Here is a 24,440-nt window from a genome sequence, read left to right as displayed (position 1 = left end):
TTTTTTTTTTCTTGCAGATTTTCTGAAATCTGCAAGAATATCCTAATGCCAGCAAAGTCTATGAGAATTCTGAAGTACTGTGCACACGTTTAGGATTTTTTCCTTGCAGAAAAAAAAATCTGCAGCATGTCAATTCTTTCTGCGTTTTTTCCTGCATTCTCACCATTGAAAGCAATGAAAAAGCGTATAAAAAAAAACTTGGTGAATTGCAGGGGAAAAAAAACCTCTGCCAAAACTTTTTTTTTTTCCTTCTGTGTTTTTCCTGCCAGAACATGCAGATTTAGGTGCAGATTGTTCTTTAGCAACCAAATCTGCAACGTGTACACATAGCCCTAGTGAGTTTTTGATGGTTGCAGAATTTCTGCACCATTTTTGCACTTATTATATACTTTTGTGTGCGTTTTTTAACTTCTTGTTTTTGACGCTGCGGTTTTTGTATCTTATTGTTGTCATTCTTTAAATAAAGTGTTAATTTTGATATTTCCTGGTATTTGGCTTTGACAAAACGTTATTGATATACTTGGATGCATTTTTGTATATAATTAACCCTTTCCTGCCATTCGCAGGTGCAGATTACATGCATTTTTGATGCTTTTCTGCACTAAAAGCTCATGCATTTTTTTTTATATGTGGATTTTTCACATCTAATGCAAGTTTATGGGGAAAATCTTTACAGAAAATTCAGTGTTACCGCTGGAGAAAATGATATGTTGCTGATTTGAAACTCGCACCGCAGGTCAAGTTAAAAAGAAGCACAGAGGACAGGAGATTTCTATAAATCCCATCCAGCTTACCGGAACTGTAAGATGCGGTGTAAATACACAATGTTAAAAACGCACCGAAAACTCATTGTGGGAATGTAGTCTAATTCTGACATAAAGAAGACATTTATACAGATGGAAAACATGTACAATACTGGTTTTCAAATCATTCAGCTTTCCAGCCTTGTGGATAAGCCCTCGGGCTATGTTCCCATGTATAATTTCTGCATCTGAAATTCCTGTGCGTGTTCCATGCTTGACAATGTGCATTTATGTGCATTTTTTTGTTGAAAAAAAAATCAACAAAGCTAAGTCAGCAATTTAAAGGGAACCTGTCACCAGATTTGGGGCCTATAATCTGCAGCCACCACCAGTGGGCTCTTATATACAGCATTCTAACATGCTGTATATAAGAGCCCAGTGGTGGCCGCAGGTTATAGGCCCCAAATCTGGTGACAGGTTCCCTTTAACTTGCAAATTTAGGGCCCCATTTAAATGAATGGGTAAAATCTGCTTCAAAAGGTGCAATTCTACAACCAAAACTGACACTGCAAATTTAAAAGAAAAAAAAAAAAAAGCTCAAGAAAAGCCAATTTCTATGTGGATTCTGCACACAAACAAAGCTGCAGGTGGATGAAATTGTTAAAGGGAACCTGTCACCTGATTTGGTGACTATAACCTGCGGTCACCACCAGTGAGCCCTTATATACAGCATTCTAGAATACTGTATATAAGAGCCCAAGCTGCTCTGTATAATGTAAAATACACTTTTATTATACTCACCTATAGGGCGGTCCAGTTCAATGGGTGTAGTTGCTTTCCAGTCTCGCACCTCCTCTCTGCTGCGATCGCGGCCCTCCTACCCAGCCCAGTATGGATGCCGCGTCCTATGTCATCCACACTGGCCGGCATTGCGTTCCTGCGCAGGCGCACTTTGATCTTTCAAAGATTGGACGTGCATGAGCACTACAATACTTTGAGCAGATCAAAGCGCGCCTGCGTAGGAACGCAATGCCGGTTTGTCTGGATGACGTAGAACACATCATCCATATTGGGCTGGATAAAAGGAGGCCCGCAATTGCAGCGGAGGAGAGATGCCGGACCGGAGAGCAGCGTCTCCTATCGGACCGGATCACCCCCCTAGGTGAGTATTATAAAAGTGATTTTTATGTCATACAGCGCAGCCTGGGCTCTTATATACAGTATTCTAGAATGCTGTATATAAGAGCTCTGTGGTGGTGGCCGCAGCTTATAGGGGCCAAATCTGGTGACAGGTTCCCTTTAAAAGAAAAAAGGGAGAAAAAGGCCTCAATAGAAACAAGTGCACACCAATATATAAACAATATTTCTTATATATTGGTGTGCACTTGTTTCTATTGAGGCCTTTTTCTCCCTTTTTTCTTGGTTACTTCTCCTCATAGTTGTAGCGCCCATTGGAATATAATATTTTTTTTTTATCCATTTGGCATACGTGCACCTTGTTCTCTTATTATAAGGTTCCCTTTAAAATTCTTCCACGTTGCTAGTATTGTAAAATGCTGTGGATTTTATGCATGAAAAATACTGCACCAAATATGCAACATGTGAACGTAGCCGTGGTTTCTTAAAGCTATTTTGGACTCAATTAAAATATCTAAAAAAAAAAAAATTAGGTGGAAATAAAAAAAAAAAATTGTCAGCCATGCGTAGATTGATGAACAGTCTGTAAAAGTATTGGCCGGTGTCCATATAAAAGCCTTTAACCCCTTCACGACCGCGGGCAGTAAAATTACGTCCTATTTTAACGTGACTTAACGACCAGGGACGTAATTTTACGGCCTAAAGTTCATTTGATTGCCGTGGCCATAGCATCGGCTTTCAAATTATGTCCCCTGCTGTTTCTTACAGCAGGGGACCTTTGCTTGACCCCAGGGGGCGTGGCATCGCCACCCCCCATCGACAATCAATGTGATTGGCTGTTCAAATCTGAACCGCCAACCACATCGTTCGCACTAATTTTGGCAAAAATAATGCCTGAATTAGTGCGATACTGTGAGATCCGGCTATGAGGGGCTGAATCAGCTTCACCACATCATAGCCGGAGCTCTAACATGTCGCCCCCAGCCCCTGCAGCACTGATTGGAGCGATCGTGCTATGACGCGCAATCGCTCCAATCAGCGTGCAGTGGGGCGGTCTGATCTGCAGGTGGCCGCCCTCCCCAGGCCTGTGCTGGTCTGGGGAGCCCTCCCCCAGCATGTCTGCAGCGTGCACTTGCTGGTACTTGTGGTACCACGCCATCGCTGCTGCTGCCGCCACTGAGGTCACCGCTCCTGCTGCACGTGAGTACTGTGCTCACCCAGCAGCCCGTGCGCACTCCCGCGATGCCCCTGCGCGCTCCCGTGATGGCCCCTGCCCGTGCCCCCCTGCGATCTGCCCCCCCCCACGCCCCGATCCCCCCCGACATCCCGATCTGCTCCCCCCGCGATCTGACTGCCTCCCCTATTATCTCTATTCTGCTTCTGCAGCTCCTTCTCCGGTATACCCCTCTGCTCTCCCCCCCCTCCCCCTCTGCTCCCCCCCCCCCCTCCGCTCTCCCCCCCCCTCCGCTCTCCCCCCCCCCCTCCCACTCTGCTCTCCCCCGACGTCCTCTTACCTGTCTTCACCGGGTCGTCCGAGGACTTCACTGGCCCGATCACATCTGCCTCCATCGCTGGGTCCTTCCTGGGTATTCTGCTGATCTGTCCAACGCCCTGCCTGCTGCTCCTGTAAAGCCGTCCATCTCGCTTGCCTTCTGTTCCTCCTGCAGTTCTTCTGGTCCGTGATCCTCCTGCTAATCCTTTGGGTACTGTGAGTATAACTTTTTTTTTTTTCCTTTCTGTATCCCCTGTCCATTTTTACACCTCATCCGTCCGTGCGTCCCGCCGAGCGCTGATCAAGGATGCAGATAACGTATCTGCATCCGTGATCCGTTTTCGGCGGGACTTTTTTTCCGTATCCCCGACGCTTTTTGTATCGCATCCGACCGTGCGTCCTGCAGCGACCGATCAGTGCACCGCATTTGAAAAGTCAAATGGCGTTCCTTCTCTTCTGATCCCCGCCATGCGCCCAAACAATTACTTTCCATCACATATGAGGTATTGTCGTACTCAGGAAAAACTGCACCATAAAATGTATTGTGCAATTTTTCCTGATACCGTTGTAAAAAAAATGCTACCTGATTGATGCAAAAATTTTGTGGTAAAAAAAAAAATAAATAATTTTCACGGTTCAACGTTATCAACTTCTGTGGAGCCCCTGGGGGTAGAAGGGGCTCACCAAACATCTAGATAAATTCCTTGAGGGGTCTAGTTCCAAAATGGGGTTATTTGTGGGGGAGCTCCACTGTTTAGGCACCATAGGGGGTCTCCAAATGTGACATGGCGTCCACTAATGATTCCAACCAATTTTGCTGTCAAATGATGCTCCTTCTCTTCTGAGCCCCGCCATGCGCCCAAACAATTATTTTCCACCACATATGAGGTATCGTCGTACTCCGGAAAAAATGCACTATAAATTTCATAGTGCATTTTTTCCTGATACCTTTGAAAAAAAAAGCTACCTGGTTCAAGTAACAGTTTTGTGGTGAAAAAAATAAAATTGTATTCATGGCTCAACATTATGAACTTCTGTAGAGCCCCTTGGGGCTCGCTAAACATCTAGATAAACTCCTTGAGGGGTTTCGTTTCCAAAATGGGGTCACTTGTGGGGGAGCTCCATTGTTTAGGCACCTCAGGGGGTCTCCAAATGCAACATTGCGTCAGCTAATGATTCCAAACAATTTTGCTGTCAAATGGTGCTCCTTCTCTTCTGAGCCCCGCCATGCGCCCAAACAATTACTTTCCACCACATATGAGGTATTGTCGTACTCAGGAAAAAATGCACTATAAATTTCATGGTACATTTTTTCCTGATACCCTTGTGAAAAAAAAGCTACCTAGTTGAAGCAACAGTTTTGTGGTAAAAAAAAAAATATTTTTATTTTTACGGCTCAACGTTATAAACTTCTGTGAAGCCCCCAGGTGTTCAAAGTGCTCACCAAACATCTAGAAAAATTATTTGAGGGCTCTAGTTTCTAAAATGGGGTCACTTGTGGGGTAGCTCCATTGTTTAGGTACCTCAGCGGGTCTTCAAACCCGACATGGCGTCCGCTAATGAGTGCAGCTAATTTTGCACTTAAAAATTCAAATGGCGCTCCTTGCCTTCCCAGCCCTGCCGTATGCCCAAACATTTGATTTCCACCACATATGAGGTATCAGCGTACTCAGGAGAAAATGCACAATACATTTTATGGTGCACTTTCTCTTTTCTCCCTTGTGAAAATGAAAATGTTATGGCTAAAGTAACATTTTTGTGTTAGGCTACTTTCACACATCCGGTTTTTGCTCTGCGGCACAATACGTCGCTCTGCAGAAAAACCGCAACCGTTTTTTTTGCCGCCGGTTGCGTTTTTTTTGCATAGACTTAAATTAGTGCCGTATTGTGCCGCATGGGCTTGCGTTCGGTCCGGTTTTTGCCGCATGCGGCAGATTTAGCCGATGCCGCGGCTGGATGGAACGTTGCCTGCAACGTTTTTTGCTCCGGCAAAAAAAAACGCATCACGTTGCATCCGGCCGCTGCGGCGCATTTTTCAATGCATGCCTATGGACGCCGGATGCGGCGCGATGCGGAAAAAAACGTATCCAGCTGCCGCATGCGGTTTCCTCCACTGCGCATGCTCAGTAGCGTGCCGCAACCGGAAAAAAACGGACCGGCCGCATGAAAAACTTATGCAAAGGATGCGGTGTTTTCACCGCATCCGTTGCATAGGTTTCACAGCTGGATTGAGCCGCACGGCTCAAACCGGATGTGTGAAAGTAGCCTTAAAAAGTAAAATTTTCATTTTTTTCCTTCCACATTGCTTTAGTTCCTGTGAAGCACCTAAAGGGTTAATAAACTTCTTGGATGTGGTTTTGAGCAGTGTGAGGGCTACAGTTTTTAGAATGGGGTCACTTTTGGGTATTTTCTGTCACCTCGGTCTCTCAAAGTCACTGCAAATGTGATGTGGTCCCTAAAAAAATTATTTTGTAAATTTTGTTGGAAAAATGAGAAATTGCTGATGAACTTTGACCCCTTCTAACTTCATAACGAAAAAAAAATTTGTTTCAAAAATTGCGCTGATGTAAAGCAGACAAGTGGGAAATGTTATTTAGTAACTATTTTGTGTGACATATCTCTCAGATTTATGGGCATACATTTTCAAAGTTTGAAAATTGCGAAATTTTCAAAATTTTCCGAAATTTTCACAAACGCAAAAAATATCGGCCTAAATTTACCACCGACATGAAGTACAATATGTCACGAGAAAACAGTGTCAGAATCGCCAGGATCCGTTGAAGCGTTCCAGAGTTATCACCTGTCAAAGTGGCACTGGTCAAAATTGCAAAAAATGGCCCGGTCATTTAGGGTGTTTTAGTGGCCGGGGGTGAAGGGGTTAATAGTTTTTGTTGTTCTTTTATATGCCAAAAATTACTTTTGGGCGTCATTTATTAGTGGTGGTAAAAGTGAGCGGTCAGGAGAGATGTGAGCACTCGCTCGATATTGGAGGGGGGGTCATGTGTAATAAATCACAGCATAAAAGAAGGCGCCAACTGGTCCCCTCCATGACTCCGTCCGTGCGGAGAAGAGCGCCGTCTCCGGAGCCTTTGTTGCACTTTCACGGTAATTTATATCATGCGGCAGAATAAGTCACCGCCGTTTCCCTCAAGTTTGTTACTCGGGAGCACAAGTTTCCTGACTAGCGTTAGGTCACGACTCCCGTTAACCCTTTCCTGCCTGCCGTCTCCAGCCATAGCTCGTTAATCCTTCCACGCTGTCTTAATTAATTTGGGACGTAGTGAGAGCATGATACATCGAGAGCAAAAGCACAAAAGAAAAAAAAAAAAACCCCACACCAAACCACAAGATGGTTGAACTGGAGCAATCGGCTGTGGCATTAGTAGCCCATGCTGCTGGAAGACGGCGCTCCTGTCTGTGTGACTCGTAAACAGTGCACGTTGCCAGGTTTTAGGTGTCGGTGGAGGTTTCATGTTGTAATGAACGCAAGACAGAAGCAATTGTGGACCGCTGATTCTTACGCGCACGGTCTGGAAGCCGACCATATTATTAGTCTGGGAGGATTTGTGGTTTCCTCGTAAAATGTCTTATTACGCCACTTCTTAAAGGGGAATGGCTTTATCGTGCTTAGTGATTTGCTTACTAAACATGAGCAAAAAGATATGGAGGGCCGTGGTTTGAGCACCAGATCTGTACTCCGGGTCAGCCAAACTAGGGTCCTGCGGACATCCACAGCCGGCGCTTGAATGCCAGCATCCTGGATCCCTGTTCCTTTTAGGAGGTCGTGTCAGGCCTTGTAAATGCCGAAGGCACCTAAGATGAAGGTATTCGAGTGCCGGCTGAGGATGTTTGCAGGATCCTAGTCTGGCTGATGGAGTACCGAAGTGGACGACCATACTCCTGCAAATCTTTTTGCTTATCCCCCTACAATTCTTAAAGGGAACCTGTCACCAGTTTTATGGCCTATAAGCTGCGGCCACCACTACCAGGCTCTTATATACAGCATTCTACTAACATGCTGTATATAAGATCCCAGGCCGCTGTGTAGAACATAAAAAACACTTTATAATACCTAGAAGGTCACTCTGGTGCTGTCTGGCCAGATAAGCGGCGCTGTTCTCCGGTACCGGCGCCTCCTCTTTCGGCCATCTTGGTCTTCCTTATTCTGAAGCTGCGGTGCATGACACGTCTACGTCATACACACTCGCCGGCACTGAGGTCCTGTGCAGGCGCACTTTGATCTGCCCTGCTCAGGGCAGATCAAAGTATTGCAGTGCGCCTGCGCACGACATCAATAGACGTAGACGCATCATGCACACAGGCTTCAGAAGACGGAGGACCAAGATGGCCGAAAGAGGAGGCGCCGGTCCTGGAGAATGGAGACGCCCATCTGGCCAGACAGCACCAGAGCGACCTTCTAGGTGAGTATTATAAAGTGTTCTATATGTTCTACACAGCGGCCTGCGCTCTTATGTTAGAATGCTGTATATAAGAGCCCACTGGTGGGGGCCGCAGTTTATAGGCCATAAAACTGGTGACAGGTTCCATGTAAACCGAAAATGTAGGGAATTTACAGATTAGCGCCCCATCTTTGTAGTGTGCCTGGTGAAAGCGTTTGTACAATTTTTAATACAAGGTCCCAAATAGCTTGAAGCACCAACTCCATTGTCTTTTCAGTGGTGGAGTGATGCTTTAATTGTAAACCCCCTGTCATATACTCGCCTTCCAGCGGCTTCACCTTTTACTGACGCCGCCCTGGTCCCGTGGCGCCATCTTTTGCCTGTAACCTCTGACTGTCCGGAAGTCAAAATATGTTTCACAAGCTCCCAATACAAGTCTATGAGAGCCAGGACAAGGGCAGAACGAGGCTCTCATAGACTTACATTGAGTTGTGACCTCCAACGTGCTCCTTGAATCACTGGACTTACCGGCAGGTCACAAATCGCTAGAGACCGAAAGAAATGGCAGCGATAGAAGGTGAAGCCGCCAGAAAGGGGAGTTTAATACTGGGTGCAGGGGACTTATCGCTAATGCAGCACTCCAGTGGTGGAATAAAAAAATAGCAAAACACTGCAGTGATGTTTCATTAGAGACGAGCAAATAAATTGGCAGAATTCCAGATTAGCGGCCGGGTCAGCATTCGATGGACACTGGACTAAACATCTACAATTCACCTCCTTTCTGCTGACATCCCGGGCTCCTCTTTTGACCAGCCAGCCTGCTGCACCATCATGTGTGGGTCACACCTCAACATGGCCACAGGACCTGGGTCCTGCAAGATTATTTGCACCAAGAAGGCGATTCAAAAGAGGAGCTGGAGATGCTGAGAGGTGGGAGGTCATTCCAAGGGCTACTGTCCAGCAACCCCCGAAATTGATCTGGCAGCCGGAGCAGGATTCTGCAAATGATCATTTCTTCTGCTTATCTAACCACGAGGTGGCCTACTACTTAGATCTCCAGCTTTAGGCCCTGTGCGCACACTGCGTTTTTACCCGCGGTTTTGCTGCGGAAATTTCTTGAGAAATGCTTGTGATCTTTCTGCAGACATTTCCCAGCAAAACCTATGGGGAAAAAAAATAGCTGTGCGCACACTGCGTTTTTTTCTCAAGAAAAATCTTTCTGAAGATTTTCTTGAGAAAATTTCTTGAGAAAATGTGCATGTCACTTCTTTTCCGCAGGTAGCTGCGGTATTTCATTCCATTCACTGTATTGTAATCGCGAAATACCGGGGGTATACCGCAGGTAGCAAATGATGTGCGGTATACCCCCGGTATAGCCGCGATTTACCTGCGGTAATGCTCATCGCTGCCTGCAGTTTTGCAGGAAGTGATGTCATTATGACAGAAGAGGAAGCGGAGCAGAGAGTAAACACAGACGTCACACTCCCTGGACGCCGCACAGAAGCTCTTCCGTGTGACCTCCAGGTGCCCGTGCAGTCTGTGTCCCGCTCCGGCCCCGCGGCTGCCTACACTGCAGTGTCAGTGTCTGCCCGCAGTATCAGCAGCTTGTCACCCTGCAGTGCGTGCAGCCGAGGGGATGACGAGCGCTGCTGTCAGGTGAGATGAGATCATTACCTGCGGTGACAATCTCCTGACGTCACCACTGTCACTGCCGTCTATGCCCGCGGCCCGAGACTGTCACTAGCGGTGACATCACGGGCTCACGCGATACTGCTGAGAACGCGGCGGGCATAGAAGGCAGTGACAGCGCTGACGTCAGCAGTGCAGGAGATCATCGCAGCAGGTAATGATCTCAGCTAACCTCCTGACAGCAGCGCTAGTCATCCCCTGCAGTGACCTGGGCTGACCTATTGATGTTAGCTCAGGTCACTGCATTGCTCTCCCAGCCAATAGGGAACATTCTGTTCTTCATTGACTGGGATAGTGACTATGGTATGGATTACGCCAGACCCGGATTTGATTGTTCTTGTCAATAAATTGGTGAAAGAGGGAATGTGGGGAGTGTTTTTTCAAATAAAACTTTTTTTGTTGTCTATTTTTTATTTATTACTGACTGAGTTGATGATGTCGGGTACCTGATAGACGCCATGACATCACTAAACCCAGGGCTTGATGCCAGGTGACATTCCACATCTGGCATCAACCCCATATATTACCTCGTTTGCCACCGCACCAGGGCAACGGGATGAGTTGGGGCAAAGCGCCGAGTTGGGGCAAAGCGCCAAGATTGGCACGTTTAATGGATGCGCCACTTCTGGGGCGGCTGCTGCTTGCTATTTTTAGGCTGGGAGTGTCCAATAACAGTGGACCTCCCTAGTCTGAGAATATCAGACCCCAGCTGTCCGCTTTACCTTGGCTGGTGATCCAATTTGGGGGGGACCCCACGTTTTTGTTTTAAATTATTTAATGTAAAATAACAGCGTGGGGTGCCCTCTGTTTTGGATTACCAGCCAAGATGAAGCTGCCAGCTGTGGTTTGCAGGCTGCAGCCGTCTGCTTTACCCTAGCTGGCTACAAAAGATGGGGGGACCTCACGTCGTTTTTTTTTTTAATTATTTATTTTTTGGCTAAATACAAGGCTAGGCACCCTTTAGTGCCACATGAAAGTCACTAAAGGGTGCCAGCTTAGAATATGCAGGGGGGTGGGACATTATATAGGTCTTTCTCATCTATCTATCTATCTATCTATCTATCTATTCATCTATCCATCTTTCCCTCTATCCATTATCTGTCTATCTATCTATCTATCTATCTATTCATCTTTCCCTCTATCCATTATCTGTCTATCGATTATCTATCTATTATCTATATTATTTATTGCAGTTCAGCATAAAAAACCCCGCAGGGACCAACCTGCGGCAAAAACGCATGCGTTTTTCCCGCGGTTTTGGTCCGTTTTTTTACCCCAGGTGCGGTAATCTTCAACTCCCAGAAGTTTCTCAAGAAATTTTCTTGAGAAAAATCACTTTTCTAGTGCGCACATGGCCTTAGGCTGGTTTCAGACGTTCGTGTTTCAGGTACGTGTGACATCCGTTTTTAACACGGATTCGACACGTAAGCATGTTATTCTGTACTGTTACTCACATGACCGTGTTTTTACACTGACCGTGGCCCCACACACACATACGCAGACATGTCCAATTTTTCTCTGGCAGCATGGGTGTCTAAAACGGATTGCTTATTGATGTGATCCGTGTGACATCAGTGTGACATGAACCGGAGGAAACACGGGTCTTTTAAATTAAGAGATTTTCTATATTTACCTGTATCCAGCGCTGTTTTCTTCGGCCCAGCTGCCTCCCGCTCCTGACCGCCGCTCATTATAATCATTAATTCTTCACTGCACTGAGGACCTGGAAGCAGCAGCAGCAGCGCTGGGGACTTCTGTGCTGAGGACCGCATTGCTGGGGACAGGTGAGTAAAAAGCAGAGAGTGTGTGTGTGTGTGTGTGTGTGTGTGTGTGTTCAGTGTATACATTCATGTGTGTATGTGCTTGGTGTATCCAAGTGTGTCTGCTATGCGTCTATACATGTGTGTGTATATGTGCTCAGTGTATACGTGTGTGTGTTCAGTGTATACATTCATGTGTGTATGTGCTAGGTGTATCCATGTATGTCTGCTATGTGTTTATACATATATGTGTGTGTGTGCGTGTGCTGTGTGTATATATGCTGTGTGTGTGTGTGTGTGCGCGCGCGCTGTGTGTGTATGTGTGTGTGTGTGTGTGTGTGTGTGTGTGTGTGCGCGCGCACGCTGTGTGTGTGTAGTGAGGACCTGGAAGCTTGATCATCGCGGGGACAGCATTGAGAACTCATCAGAGTTCCCAATGAACTCTGATGAACCGTGAAGTCACCGTCCTGACACCGCCGCAGTGCGGGTGTCGCGGGGGTGTCATCACGATTCATTAGGAACTCCAATGACGTCCTGGATGTCACTGCCTACACACTGTTTTTTGGGGTTTTTTTTAGATGAATACTCGTTACCTGTCCTGTGGTACTGTCCTCTGCGGTGATGTACCCAACACTGTCCCCGCAGTGCTTTTGCTTCCAGCTCCTCACTGCAGTGAATATTCTATGAATATAATTAGCGGCGGTCAGGAGCGGGAGGCAGCAGAGCCAAAGAAAACACAGCTGGATACAGGTGAATATAGAAAATCTTTTTATTTCAGAGACCCGTGTTTTCTCCGGTTTGTGTGACATGTATGCAAACACGTCTGATACACGCGTGACACACGTATAACCATAACCATGCTTGTGACTTGTACCTGATTAAACACGGACGTCTGAAACCGGCCTTAATCTTTGTGAGGACACCCACCAACAAGTGCTCCATTTCTCTGCAGCACCTCCGCAGGTTAAATGAGGCATTAAACGGTTTCCAAGAAAATCAGTGGACTAAACAATTCAGACAGGTCCGGTCCTCCAAAGTGAGAAATGTATTCAAATTGCCACAGATTTGATTGTAAGTAGATGGCATTCAGCTTGGTGTTCTCCTTTCGACTTCGGCTGTATCTTGATGGCTTTGTTTCCTGTAATGTTACACACCTGCTGCAGGTTTGGCCGCGTCTTGAGAAATTTGCTGTTTTTATAATTACTGGAAAAGGTTGAATTGTTTTATTTCCAATCAGTGGAACGGTCTTTTGATTTTTGTCACCACCTATTGTACCCATTGTGTATTCAGCAGGGTGTAATTGGGTCAATTTGTGGCCGAGACTTTGATCTTAAAACTTTCCAATCCGGGTTCTAAGCAGTAACTTTCTCTGTCCACATTTCCTTCAGAGGACCGGTCAATTTGTGGTCTCCTCGTCTGCATTCATTTTTTTTTGGAGTGGAGACTAGAGATGCCGAGTAGAAAATTTTAATTTTGATATTAAACAAAAAAGAAATTCAAATGTTAAAAAAAATTGGTGTTACTGCTTTTTTATCCCCCACCAATTTCAGGGCATATGCTCAGTAGTCTGTGTCGTTCTTTGTTTGCAATCTGCCAATGATCACTGGTGCTGAGCAGTTATACCTCGGCACAAGACTGCTGAAACGTCCGATTGGCAGTGGTGGCCAAGTACAATCATGACAAGTGATCACTAGTAGGTTATAGGCATACACTGGTAAGAAACCACCAAAGGATCTACACCGGATCGTGGGAGATTAGGGAGCTGAGCAGTACTGGGCATACACTGGCAGGGACCACTGAAGGATCTACATCATATTGGTAGGAGATTAGGGAGCTGAGCAGTACTGGGCATACACTGGCAGGGACCACTGAAGGATCTACATCATATTGGTAGGAGATTAGGGAGCTGAGCAGTACTGGGCATACACTGGCAGGGACCACTGAAGGATCTACATCGTATTGGTAGGAGATTAGGGAGCTGAACAGTGCTGGGCATACACTGGCAGAGACCACTGAAGGATCTACACCGGATCGGTGGGAGATTAGGGAGCTGAGCAGTACTGGGCATACACTGGCAGGGACCACTGAAGGATCTACATCGTATTGGTAGGAGATTAGGGAGCTGAACAGTGCTGGGCATACACTGGCAGAGACCACTGAAGGATCTACACCGGATCGGTGGGAGATTAGGGAGCTGAGCAGTACTGGGCATACACTGGCAGGGACCACTGAAGGATCTACATCGTATTGGTAGGAGATTAGGGAGCTGAACAGTGCTGGGCATACACTGGCAGAGACCACTGAAGGATCTACACCGGATCGGTGGGAGATTAGGGAGCTGAGCAGTACTGGGCATACACTGGCAGGGACCACTGAAGGATCTACATCATATTGGTAGGAGATTAGGGAGCTGAGCAGTGCTGGGCATACACTGGCAGGGACCACTGAAGGATCTACATCATATTGGTAGGAGATTAGGGAGCTGAGCAGTGCTGAGCATACACTGGCAGGGGACCATTGAAGGATCTACACCGGATCGGTTGGAGACTAATGAGCTGAGCAGTGCTAGGCATACACTGGCAGAGACCACTGAAGGATCTACATCAGATCATTGGAGAGTAAGGCTATGTACCCACGGGTGAAAATACCTGCAGATTTTACCGCGGAAAACCTGCAGATTTTCGACATTTTCCAGATAAATCCGCAGGTATACGCAAGTACAGACACTCGCCATGTTATCCTATAGGATTTGGGGAGTGCTGTGTCAATGCTGCAGTTTTTGCGGCTGCGCATGTAACTGCTTGTCAATTATTCCTGCGGAATTATCTGCGGAATTCCTGCCTTTCCACTATGGAGATACAGGGCGGGAAATCCACAGCAATTCCGCACGAAATCCGCACTGTTTCCGCAGGTTTACCGCAACAATGCCGCAGAAACTCTGCAACAACGGATAGCTGCAGATTCCGGGGAGTTGCTGTGGAAATACCTGCATAAAATTCCGCAGGTACATTTTCTTGTGGGCACAGGGTCTAAGGAGCTGATCAGTGCTAGGCATACACTGGCAGGGGACCACTGAAGGATCTACACCAGATCAGTGGGAGATTAAGGAGGTGAGGAGTGCTTCTGCTCCGAAGGTTCCTCCAGTCATAATGGACTGTCCGGAGTCTAGACTGGTGGGACTGCAGAGTGGTTGTGCCCCTGCTCCTAATTGGCTAAATATATCTTTTATAAAAGGAGGGGAAAAATAATATAGATAGTTAGATATAATATATAGATATATAGAGCTGATGTGGCAGCATGGTATGTTTACCAGGGTGCAGGTGAGTAGTGTTACCACATCCATGGCACAGCTTGTTTCCAATCTCTACTTTTTTATTAGGATTTGTGCTTTTTATTACATTACTTATTTCTTCTGTACATGATGTGACCTTGTGTCTTTTTTTGTCGTGTTGTGTACTTTGCTTGCGTTATTTATTTTGTCCTACCCGTGTGTGCTCAACAGGCCTCAACAAACAACGAGAGCTCCAACCACAGCTTCGGCAGCCTGGGATCTTTAAGCGACAAAGAGTCAGAGGTATGTTTGCAGTGTGCGGGGGATCCTGCGTCCCGTGTATTGTGTTTAGCATGTGTTCATCTTCCTTTTCCTGGAATGAGAGGAATGTTCGTTAGTCGTCCTAACACAATCTTGTCACTTCTCATTTTTATTCGGAATATTTATAGTTTCCAATCACATCTCTCCAATGTGATGGCTGCCATTCATGCCTCAGCTTTCAGGGCGAGTGGGTGGCTTAAAGAGCCAGTGCTTTCTAATCATAGGATAAACTTAGAAAAGGCTCATTTAGTTTTATCTATTATGTCCATCTGTTATGTAGAGCAGGTTTACATGGCTGAATCAATTAAAGGGAACCTGTCAACAGTTTTTTGCCCTATAAGCTGCGGCCACCACCAGTGGGCTCTAATATACAGCATTTTAACATGCTGTATATAAGAGCCCAGGCCACTGTTTAGAACATAAAAAAACACTTTTATAATACTCACCTACACCGGTTGCTGCGGTTGATGTGGCTCAGATTGGCATCTTCGTCCTCTGGCACCTCCTCTTTCGGCCATCTTCGTCCTCCTTCTGAAGCCTGTGTGCATGACGCGTCTAGATCATATACACTCACCGCTCCCGAACATGCGTACTACAGTACTTTGATTTGCGCCTGCTCAGGACCTGAACGCCGCCGAGCGTGTATGACATTGGACGCGTCATGCACCGCGGCTTTAGGCTATGTCCGCACGTTGCTTTTTACCTGCTTTTTTGCTGCTTTTTCAACTGCAGCGTTTAATGCCAAAATGGTTGTGTTCTGCTTTTCAAGCAAAGTCTATGGGAATTTGGGTTTCTTGTCCGCACTATGCAGTTCAAACTGCAGCCTTTTTGTTGCAGAACTTTGGTCAAAAACTCAGCTTTGCAGTGCAAAACCCAAATGGCAAAAACAATTGACATGCAACGTGCGGACATAGCCTTAGAAGATGGAGGAAAAAGATGGCCAAAAGAGGAGGCAGCGGAGGACGAAGACGCCCATTTGACCCACATCCACCGAAGCGACCGGTTTAGATGAGTGTTATAAAGTGATTTTTATGTTTTACACATCATCTTGGGCTCTTATATACAGCATGTTAGACTGCTGTATATAAGAGCCCACTGGTGGTGGCCGCAGCTTATAGGGCAAAAAACTGGTGACAGGTTCCCTTTAAAATAGGACTAAAACAGTCCTGTGTGACGTTTGGTAAGTAAAGAATCAACAGACTCAGAATATAGGGCAAGACTGGTCACATAATGCCGAAAATGCCCACCAGCATGGTGTACCACCACAGATTTGTCAACCAAAATCATTGGCCTTCTACAGGATAGTGGACTTTTGGCAGCATAGCAAAACACAAAGTATGGCCGCACCCAAAGAAACTGATATATTGGCACATTTGGGGCTCTTTCAGACAAGCGTGTTTTCAGCTATGTGCATGGCAGACCACACACAAACGGCACACATGCCAGTTATAGCCAGTGTGCTAGTGCGCATGCGCAATTTTCCACATTGACCGTTGGTTGGCATGGATAATATTGCAGCCCGCTCTATGAACTAGAGTAGCATATAGCAGCGTTCTTCAACTCCAGTCCTGAAGAGCTTGCATGATTTCCGGATTTCCTTAGTATTGCACAGGTGATATTTCCATCACCTGTGCATTACAAAGGAAACCCTGAAAACATGCTGTCAGGATTCCCTGGGGGTGGTCATCGGTTAAAAGTATGGGATTTGCTTCCATACTTCCTGCCACATTCCAACTAGACTTGTCCGGCTTCACTCACTTCACTTGTATTAAGCGATGCCGTGCATGTCTAGTCTGCATGTCATCGCACACATCACCACCACTCCTGCCCCGCTGTGAGAATTCACAAGTCTGCAGCCACACATAATGATTTCACACTTAAGCCTCAAGCCTGGAAAACCCCTTCAAAGGTAGCATGTCAGGTGTAATATGCACTCAGGACCACGAGCAGTTCTGGGTGCATATTCCTAATCCCTGCCTAACCATCCCTGTATACACTAGCATAGATAAAGGATATAGAAAAAGTATTTCTAAAGATTTATTATCTTTTGCTAATTAGTGCGGGGACTAGTCCCAAGGGCGTTACCGGTATATCCCCTGACTAGCCGCCGTCTTAGCATGGCAGCACGACCACAGGGTCGTACGAACATGCTACTCAATGCAGCGTCACCAGGGGTGCCACGTGTACCTGTGTTTATGCTTTCGAATGCCTGGCACTTCTGGTCATGCGCAGTAGACCTCTCTGAAGCCAGGACGCGTACAACCGGCTTCATAGTGCGCATGACCGGAAGTGCCAGCCATTCAGGAGGGCTGAATCAATCCGTCAAACTAAATGCTCATTATTATTGTGTTATATATACATTTTATCACCTGATATTGAGCAAAAGTAAGTATTATGTCCCCACAAATGCCCCTTAGGGCGCAGTATTATTATGTCCCCACACATGCCCCTTAGGGCGCAGTATTATGTCCCCACACATGCCCCTTAGGGCGCAGTATTATGTCCCCACACATGCCCCTTAGGGCACAGTATTATCTCCCCACACATGCCCCTTAGGGCGCAGTATTATGTCCTCACACATGCCCCTTAGGGCGCAGTATTATGTCCCCACACATGCCCCTTAGGGCGCAGTATTATGTCCCCACACATGCCCCTTAGGGCACAGTATTATCTCCCCACACATGCCCCTTAGGGCGCAGTATTATGTCCCCACACATGCCCCTTAGGGCGCAGTATTATGTCCCCACACATGCCCCTTAGGGCGCAGTATTATGTCCCCACACATGCCCCTTAGGGCGCAGTATTATGTCCCCACACATGCCCCTTAGGGCGCAGTATTATGTCCCCACACATGCCCCTTAGGGCGCAGTATTATGTCCCCACACATGCCCCTAGGGCGCAGTATTATGTCCCCACACATGCCCCTTAGGGCGCAGTATTATATACCCACACATGCCCCTTAGGGCGCAGTATTATATACCCACACATGCCTCTTTGGGCGCAATATTATATCCTCACACATGCCCCTAGGGTGCAGTATTATGTCCCCACACATGCCCCTTAGGGCGCAGTATTATGTCCCCACACATGCCCCTAGGGTGCAGTATTATGTCCCCACACATGCCCCTTAGGGTGCAGTATTATGTCCCCACACATGCCCCTTAGGGTGCAGTATTATGTCCCCACACATGCCCCTAGGGTGCAGTATTATGTCCCCACACATGCCCCTTAGGGCGCAGTATTATGTCCCCACACATGCCCCTTAGGGCGCAGTATTATGTCCCCACACATGCCCCTTAGGGCGCAGTATTATGTCCCCACACATGCCCCTAGGGCGCAGTATTATGTACCCACACATGCCCCTTAGGGCACAGTATTATGTCCCCACACATGCCCCTTAGGGCGCAGTATTATGTCCCCACACATGCCCCTTAGGGCGCAGTATTATGTCCCCACACATGCCCCTTAGGGCGCAGTATTATGTCCCCACACATGCCCCTTAGGGCGCAGTATTATGTCCCCACACATGCCCCTTAGGGTGCAGTATTATGTCCCCACACATGCCCCTAGGGTGCAGTATTATGTCCCCACACATGCCCCTAGGGTGCAGTATTATGTCCCCACACATGCCCCTTAGGGCGCAGTATTATGTCCCCACACATGCCCCTTAGGGCGCAGTATTATGTCCCCACACATGCCCCTTAGGGCGCAGTATTATGTCCTCACACATGCCCCTTAGGGCGCAGTATTATGTACCCACACATGCCCCTTAGGGTGCAGTATTATGTCCCCACACATGCCCCTAGGGTGCAGTATTATGTCCCCACACATGCCCCTAGGGCGCAGTATTATGTCCTCACACATGCCCCTTAGGGCGCAGTATTATGTCCCCACACATGCCCCTTAGGGTGCAGTATTATGTCCCCACACATGCCTCTAGGGTGCAGTATTATGTCCCCACACATGCCCCTTAGGGCACAGTATTATGTCCCCACACATGCCCCTTAGGGCGCAGTATTATGTCCCCACACATGCCCCTTAGGGCGCAGTATTATGTCCCCACACATGCCCCTTAGGGCGCAGTATTATGTCCCCACACATGCCCCTTAGGGTGCAGTATTATGTCCCCACACATGCCCCTTAGGGTGCAGTATTATGTACCCACACATGCCCCTTAGGGCGCAGTATTATGTCCCCACACATGCCCCTTAGGGCGCAGTATTATGTCCCCACACATGCCCCTTAGGGTGCAGTATTATGTCCCCACACATGCCCCTAGGGCGCAGTATTATGTCCCCACACATGACCCTTACGGCGCAGTATTATGTCCCCACACATGCCCCTTAGGGTGCAGTATTATGTCCCCACACATGCCCCTTAGGGCGCAGTATTATGTCCCCACACATGCCCCTTAGGGTGCAGTATTATGTCCCCACACATGCCCCTTAGGGTGCAGTATTATGTACCCACACATGCCCCTTAGGGCGCAGTATTATGTCCCCACACATGCCCCTTACGGCGCAGTATTATGTCCCCACACATGCCCCTTAGGGCGCAGTATTATGTCCCCACACATGCCCCTTAGGGTGCAGTATTATGTACCCACACATGCCCCTTAGGGCGCAGTATTATGTCCCCACACATGCCCCTTAGGGCGCAGTATTATGTCCCCACACATGCCACTTAGGGTGCAGTATTATGTACCCACACATGCCCCTTAGGGCGCAGTATTATGTCCCCACACATGCCCCTTACGGCGCAGTATTATGTCCCCACACATGCCCCTTAGGGTGCAGTATTATGTCCCCACACATGCCCCTAGGGTGCAGTATTATGTCCCCACACATGCCCCTAGGGTGCATCATTGTGTGTAGTCAGATTATATCTATACATACAGCACCTTACCTATGGCAGTGCACAGAGCCTGCACGCCTCCATACTGTGGAGCAGACTGGTTTCCGTGCACGCCCGATGCATGAGTTGCTAGTCCCTCTTTGTCTGGCCCCTAATTGGCACCATGTAGTGTGTTTTTGTGAAGGTGTCACAAAATGTCTAATGTAAGGACTGCCTGCCCTAGTGACATGAGCTGTCCAAGTGACAATTTCTGCTTTTGTAAAAATCCGCTGGTCCCTGTGTCAGGTTTTCAGTTTAATTCAATTAATTGTAAAAGATATATTCTTTCTTTCTATTTGATCATTCGTTCCAGACTCCAGAGAAGAAACAGCCAGACTCATCAAGGGGGAGGAAGCGGAAAGCAGAGAATCAGAATGAAAGCAGTCAAGGTAATGTAAATATTTAAGCTGAGTATTGAAATGGAATTAATTATATATCACAATATATTCCGTCTAATGTATGCGAATCGTAGCTGAAAATGAATCGTCTCCATTCAACACCACGGCATTGTAGCAGCATACATTCTGTACTGTAGTGCAAGCGTAGTCTACCGCCAGCCACCACTGGAGGTCGTTTAAAGGGGTTGTCCTGTCAAAACAAGGAATTACTTATCCACAGGATTGGTGATAATTTGTTTGATATGTGGGGGTCAGGTAATGACAGCCACTGCTCATCAAACTCGTAACAAGGAGCGGCATCCAGTAGGGACTGGAGTAGGATTTAGGCCAAGGCCACATGGGGATTTGTGCGATCCTCGCATGACAGTCAGCTCCTGCTTGGCAGCACAGCGGGAGCCAAGGGTCATGCGTCTGTGGTCCGATCGTGCGATCAGACCACAGCTGCAGAGGGGGGAGCAGGCGCTGAGGAGGGGCGGCTCTGAGGGGGGAGTCGGTACTGAGAAGAGCCAGCGCTGCGGAGGGAAGGGCCGACACTGCGGAGTAGAGGAGGCATTTATCTCCCTATCTCCTCCGTTGCCGGCTTATGCGACAATCGCACTGCTCCCTCATTACACCGGTGTAACGCAAGAGCAGTGCGATGTTTCTCTCACCCCATAGACTTACATAGGTGCGAGTGCAACAGGATCGCGTTCCACCCGCAGTATACTGCGACTGTTTTCTCGGTCGTCTGACTCCAGCCAACTCCTCATCATCTTGACTTATGAAGCCCCTAGTTCTTAGGAACAGTGGAGATGTCATCAGACAAAGCCCATCAACCATACATTTCCAACACAGGGCTTTGAGGTCTCTCCAGTTCATTTAGGTTCTATGTTGCGGTAAGTAGATGATGGCCTCCTAGGACAGTCATTGCAGAAGGTCCACCCCACCGTATTGCAGCGGTTTTTCTGCTGAAAGTCCCTGCCCAGCCGCCAGACTCGTGACCTGAAGTAACCCCATCATAGACGTATACTAGGCTGTTAGTTTAGGTCGGGCTGGGAATTGCCGCCATAATACGGATGAGAAGATCCATTATTTGAGCCTTCCCTCAGCCTACTGATTGGTGGCCAAACATGCCAAGCTCCCCGCTGTGTTGTGTGATCTCTCCAGCTGCGTAACGTACATCATTCCATTAATCACCATTATGCAATTACCAACTAATTTATGTAGGACGCCTCTGAACCAGGGGTAATCTCCTACATTATTATTATTTTTTCCGTCCGTCTCTTTATATTTTGTAACTGAATTACGGCGCCCCCCGTAGAGCAGGTAATTCTCCACCTCCAAATGCTTTTAGCTCACTTTCCGATTGATCCATTAATTTGACGGTTTAATACGGAAGTGAAGAATAGAATAATTTTAGCTTCTCTGGTTTGGACGCCATTTACCTGCATTAAAAATAGATGTCGATCCAATTTATTTTACAAACTCTCCTCAGGGCCCGAGCTCATTATTCAATTCAGCTGCCTGCGGCATTTCTGCTCTCGTGTGATCGCGGTGACATGATGTAGGTGATATTCCGTCTAATCATCCGCTCGCTGCTGGCAGCTACATCCCGGATCCATTGACCGGTACTGAGAAGCTTTTGTGTTGTAGCTTGGACGTGGGTTTTATCCCATTGTTGTACAGCAAGCAACACATGGACATGTCTGTAGACCAGCAGACATCTGCAGTGCGTGGTATCTATGAGTTTAAGGGCTTTTTCCTACAGTATTGGGGTACTGAGGAGTCCAAAGAGGACCTTGTAGGGTTCTCCTAGGCACCGGGCCACTCGCGCACACAACTGTATTTTGGAAATCACGTGCACATTTTTTTTAACCTGAATGGGAGTCAAGTTAGAACCACATTGTCGGGTCGGGGTGGCGGCTGGGATCCATTGATTATTTTTTATTTTTAGCCTTAGCTCAGGGTTTCTGGGAGTAACATGTTATCACCTAACCACAAGATGGAGAATAATTGCTAACTCAATGGGGTCTAATTGCTGGACCCCGGCCAATTGGCCGATCGAAGAATGGAGTAGCTTCTTCTTTCAAAGTTTAGGGGATTAAGAGAGGCACAGCGGTCTACCTGAGGGCACTGAAATGTGAAACACGGAACCTGTGAGGTCCCAGCGTTCAAACCCCCCACCTATTTAACATTTAAAGGGAATCTGTCACCAGGTTTTTGCTCCCCCATCTGAGAGCAGCATAATGTAGAGATAGAGACCCTGATTCCAGTAATGTGTCATTTACTGAGCTGTTTGCTGCCATTTTTATAAAATCAATGTTTTCTCTGCTGCAGATCTAGCTGTTATACAGAGCTCATGAATATGCTGGACTACCTGCAGCACGCCAAGTAGTCCTGTAATGATAATCTACTGCTGATTAAACAGTGATTTTATCAAAACTACACTAAGCAGCCCACTAAAGATCTCTGCCTCTGTTATGGTGCTTTGATTAGGTGGCAAAAACCTGGTGACAGATTCCCTTTAAGTGATAACGTGTTTTAAAGGGAACCTGTCAGGTCCCATATGCACTCTAACCTACAAGCAGGGGTGATGTGTGGCCTAAAATCCCCTTCCTACCCATCCCTGTATTGTAATACTGTGTAAAATTAATATATATAAAAAAAAGTTTTAGAACTTGCATGTTCCGTATGTAAATGAGCAGAGGGACTAGTCCCTTGGGCATCGCTTCGTCCGTCTAGTTTGCCCTCTTTCACAGGGGCGTGATACCATGGATTTACATGAGCGACGTCACCGTCAGCTCCTGGAATCCCACATGTGCGTGCTTTTCATTTGCGCAGCCTTCTTAGCCGGGTGTACGCTTGTCGGCTTCACAAGCGCACTGCGCATGATCTGAAGACTCCTGCGCTTCCGACCATGCCCAGAGCGCGTCTAAAACCGCCAAGTAAACACCCGGCTAAGAAGGCTGCGCGAATGAGAAGTGCACACATGCGGGATTCCAGGAGCTGACGGTGACGTCGCTCATGTAAATCCATGGTATCGCGCCCCTGGGAAAGAGGGCAAACTAGGCGGACGAAGCGACGCCCAAGGGACTAGTCCCTCTGCTCATTTACATAGGTTTTGTAACTTACACGTTCCCTTTTTTATACATTCATATTACACAATATTACAACACAGGGATGGGTAGGAAGGGGTTTTTAGGCCACACAACACCCTGCTTATAGGTTAGAACGCATATGGGACCTGACAGGTTCTCTTTAATCAGAATACTCTTAAGTAAAATTAATTTAGGCTTCAAAAAGTCACAATACACATTAGTTAAGAGTTGGCCAAAGCCATCAATTTTGACCGGATCGGTTAACCATCTGATGTGTATGGGTATCACCTGACACATGTATATGGGCGACACGGTGGCTCAGTGGTTAGCACTGCAGTCTTGCAGCGCTGGGGTCCTGGGTTCAAATCCCACCAAGGACAACATCTGCAAGGAGTTTGTATGTTCTCCCCGTGTTTGCGGGGGTTTCCTCCTGGTTCTCCGGTTTCCTCCCACACTTGAAAGACATACAGATAGGGACTCTAGATCGTGAGCAACAATGGGGACAGTGTTGCCAATGTATGTAAAGCGCTGTGGAATAAATGGCGCTATATAAATGAATAAAATTATTATTATTAATACTTGAGGAGATTGATGTGAACTGTCAGAAGAATGCTGAAGTGTCATAATTTGGTGAGGATGATATCCCATCCAAATGTTAAAGGGCTTGTCCCATTTGGGACATTTATGTAGTGATGAATGAGCACTAACATGCTCGGGTGCTTGGCAGGTCAGACTCCAGGACAGGCTCGACTCGAGTACCGAATATAATCAAAGTCAATAGTAAACTCAAGCATTTTTCTGGAAGAGTTATCGAATTTCCAATTGACTTCCATTATACTCGGTAGTCGAGCTGAGCCCGTCCTAGCATCTGACCTGCTTGGTTTGATTCCTGAGCTTGGTAGGACTCACTCATCACTACATTTATGGCATATCCGTAAGAAAGGTTAGTGTCCCATCAATGGGACGGCTCGATTAGTCTATTATAGAAATAAATCGTGAGCCAAGTGTGTGCATCTTTCAAGTCTTTCCAGCCCTCATCGGGGTCCTAGTATCAAAACAGATGGAGCTCGCAGTGATGGGACTCACTTCTCTCAGACACTTTTTGCCTATCCTATCGACATGCCATATATGTTCCAGATGGAAATACCCTATCAAAATCTAATATATAAAGCTGAGTGTGTGTATGTATGTGTGTATGTCAGCTAAAGGAATCCACACTGTCGCATTTACAATCACAAAATTTTGCACAAACACCCCAT

At 47.1% G+C, this 24,440-nt stretch overlaps 1 protein-coding gene across 5 annotated transcripts in view; it reads left to right on the top strand.

Annotated features, from left to right (window-relative positions):
• TLK1 (tousled like kinase 1) overlaps positions 1 to 24,440 on the top strand; it is a 523,998-nt gene that overhangs the window by 398,205 nt on the left and 101,353 nt on the right. For all 5 annotated transcript variants that reach the window (XM_075317318.1, XM_075317317.1, XM_075317320.1 and 2 more), the window contains 2 exons: positions 14,724 to 14,795; positions 20,020 to 20,095. In XM_075317318.1, the coding sequence (XP_075173433.1) occupies positions 14,724 to 14,795; positions 20,020 to 20,095 (148 nt within the window). The remainder of the gene's footprint in view (positions 1 to 14,723; positions 14,796 to 20,019; positions 20,096 to 24,440) is intronic.

This window comes from Anomaloglossus baeobatrachus, chromosome 7 (genome assembly GCF_048569485.1).
Source record: "Anomaloglossus baeobatrachus isolate aAnoBae1 chromosome 7, aAnoBae1.hap1, whole genome shotgun sequence".
Taxonomy (NCBI): Eukaryota; Metazoa; Chordata; class Amphibia; order Anura; family Aromobatidae; genus Anomaloglossus; species Anomaloglossus baeobatrachus.
This window is presented reverse-complemented; position numbering and strand designations above follow the sequence as displayed.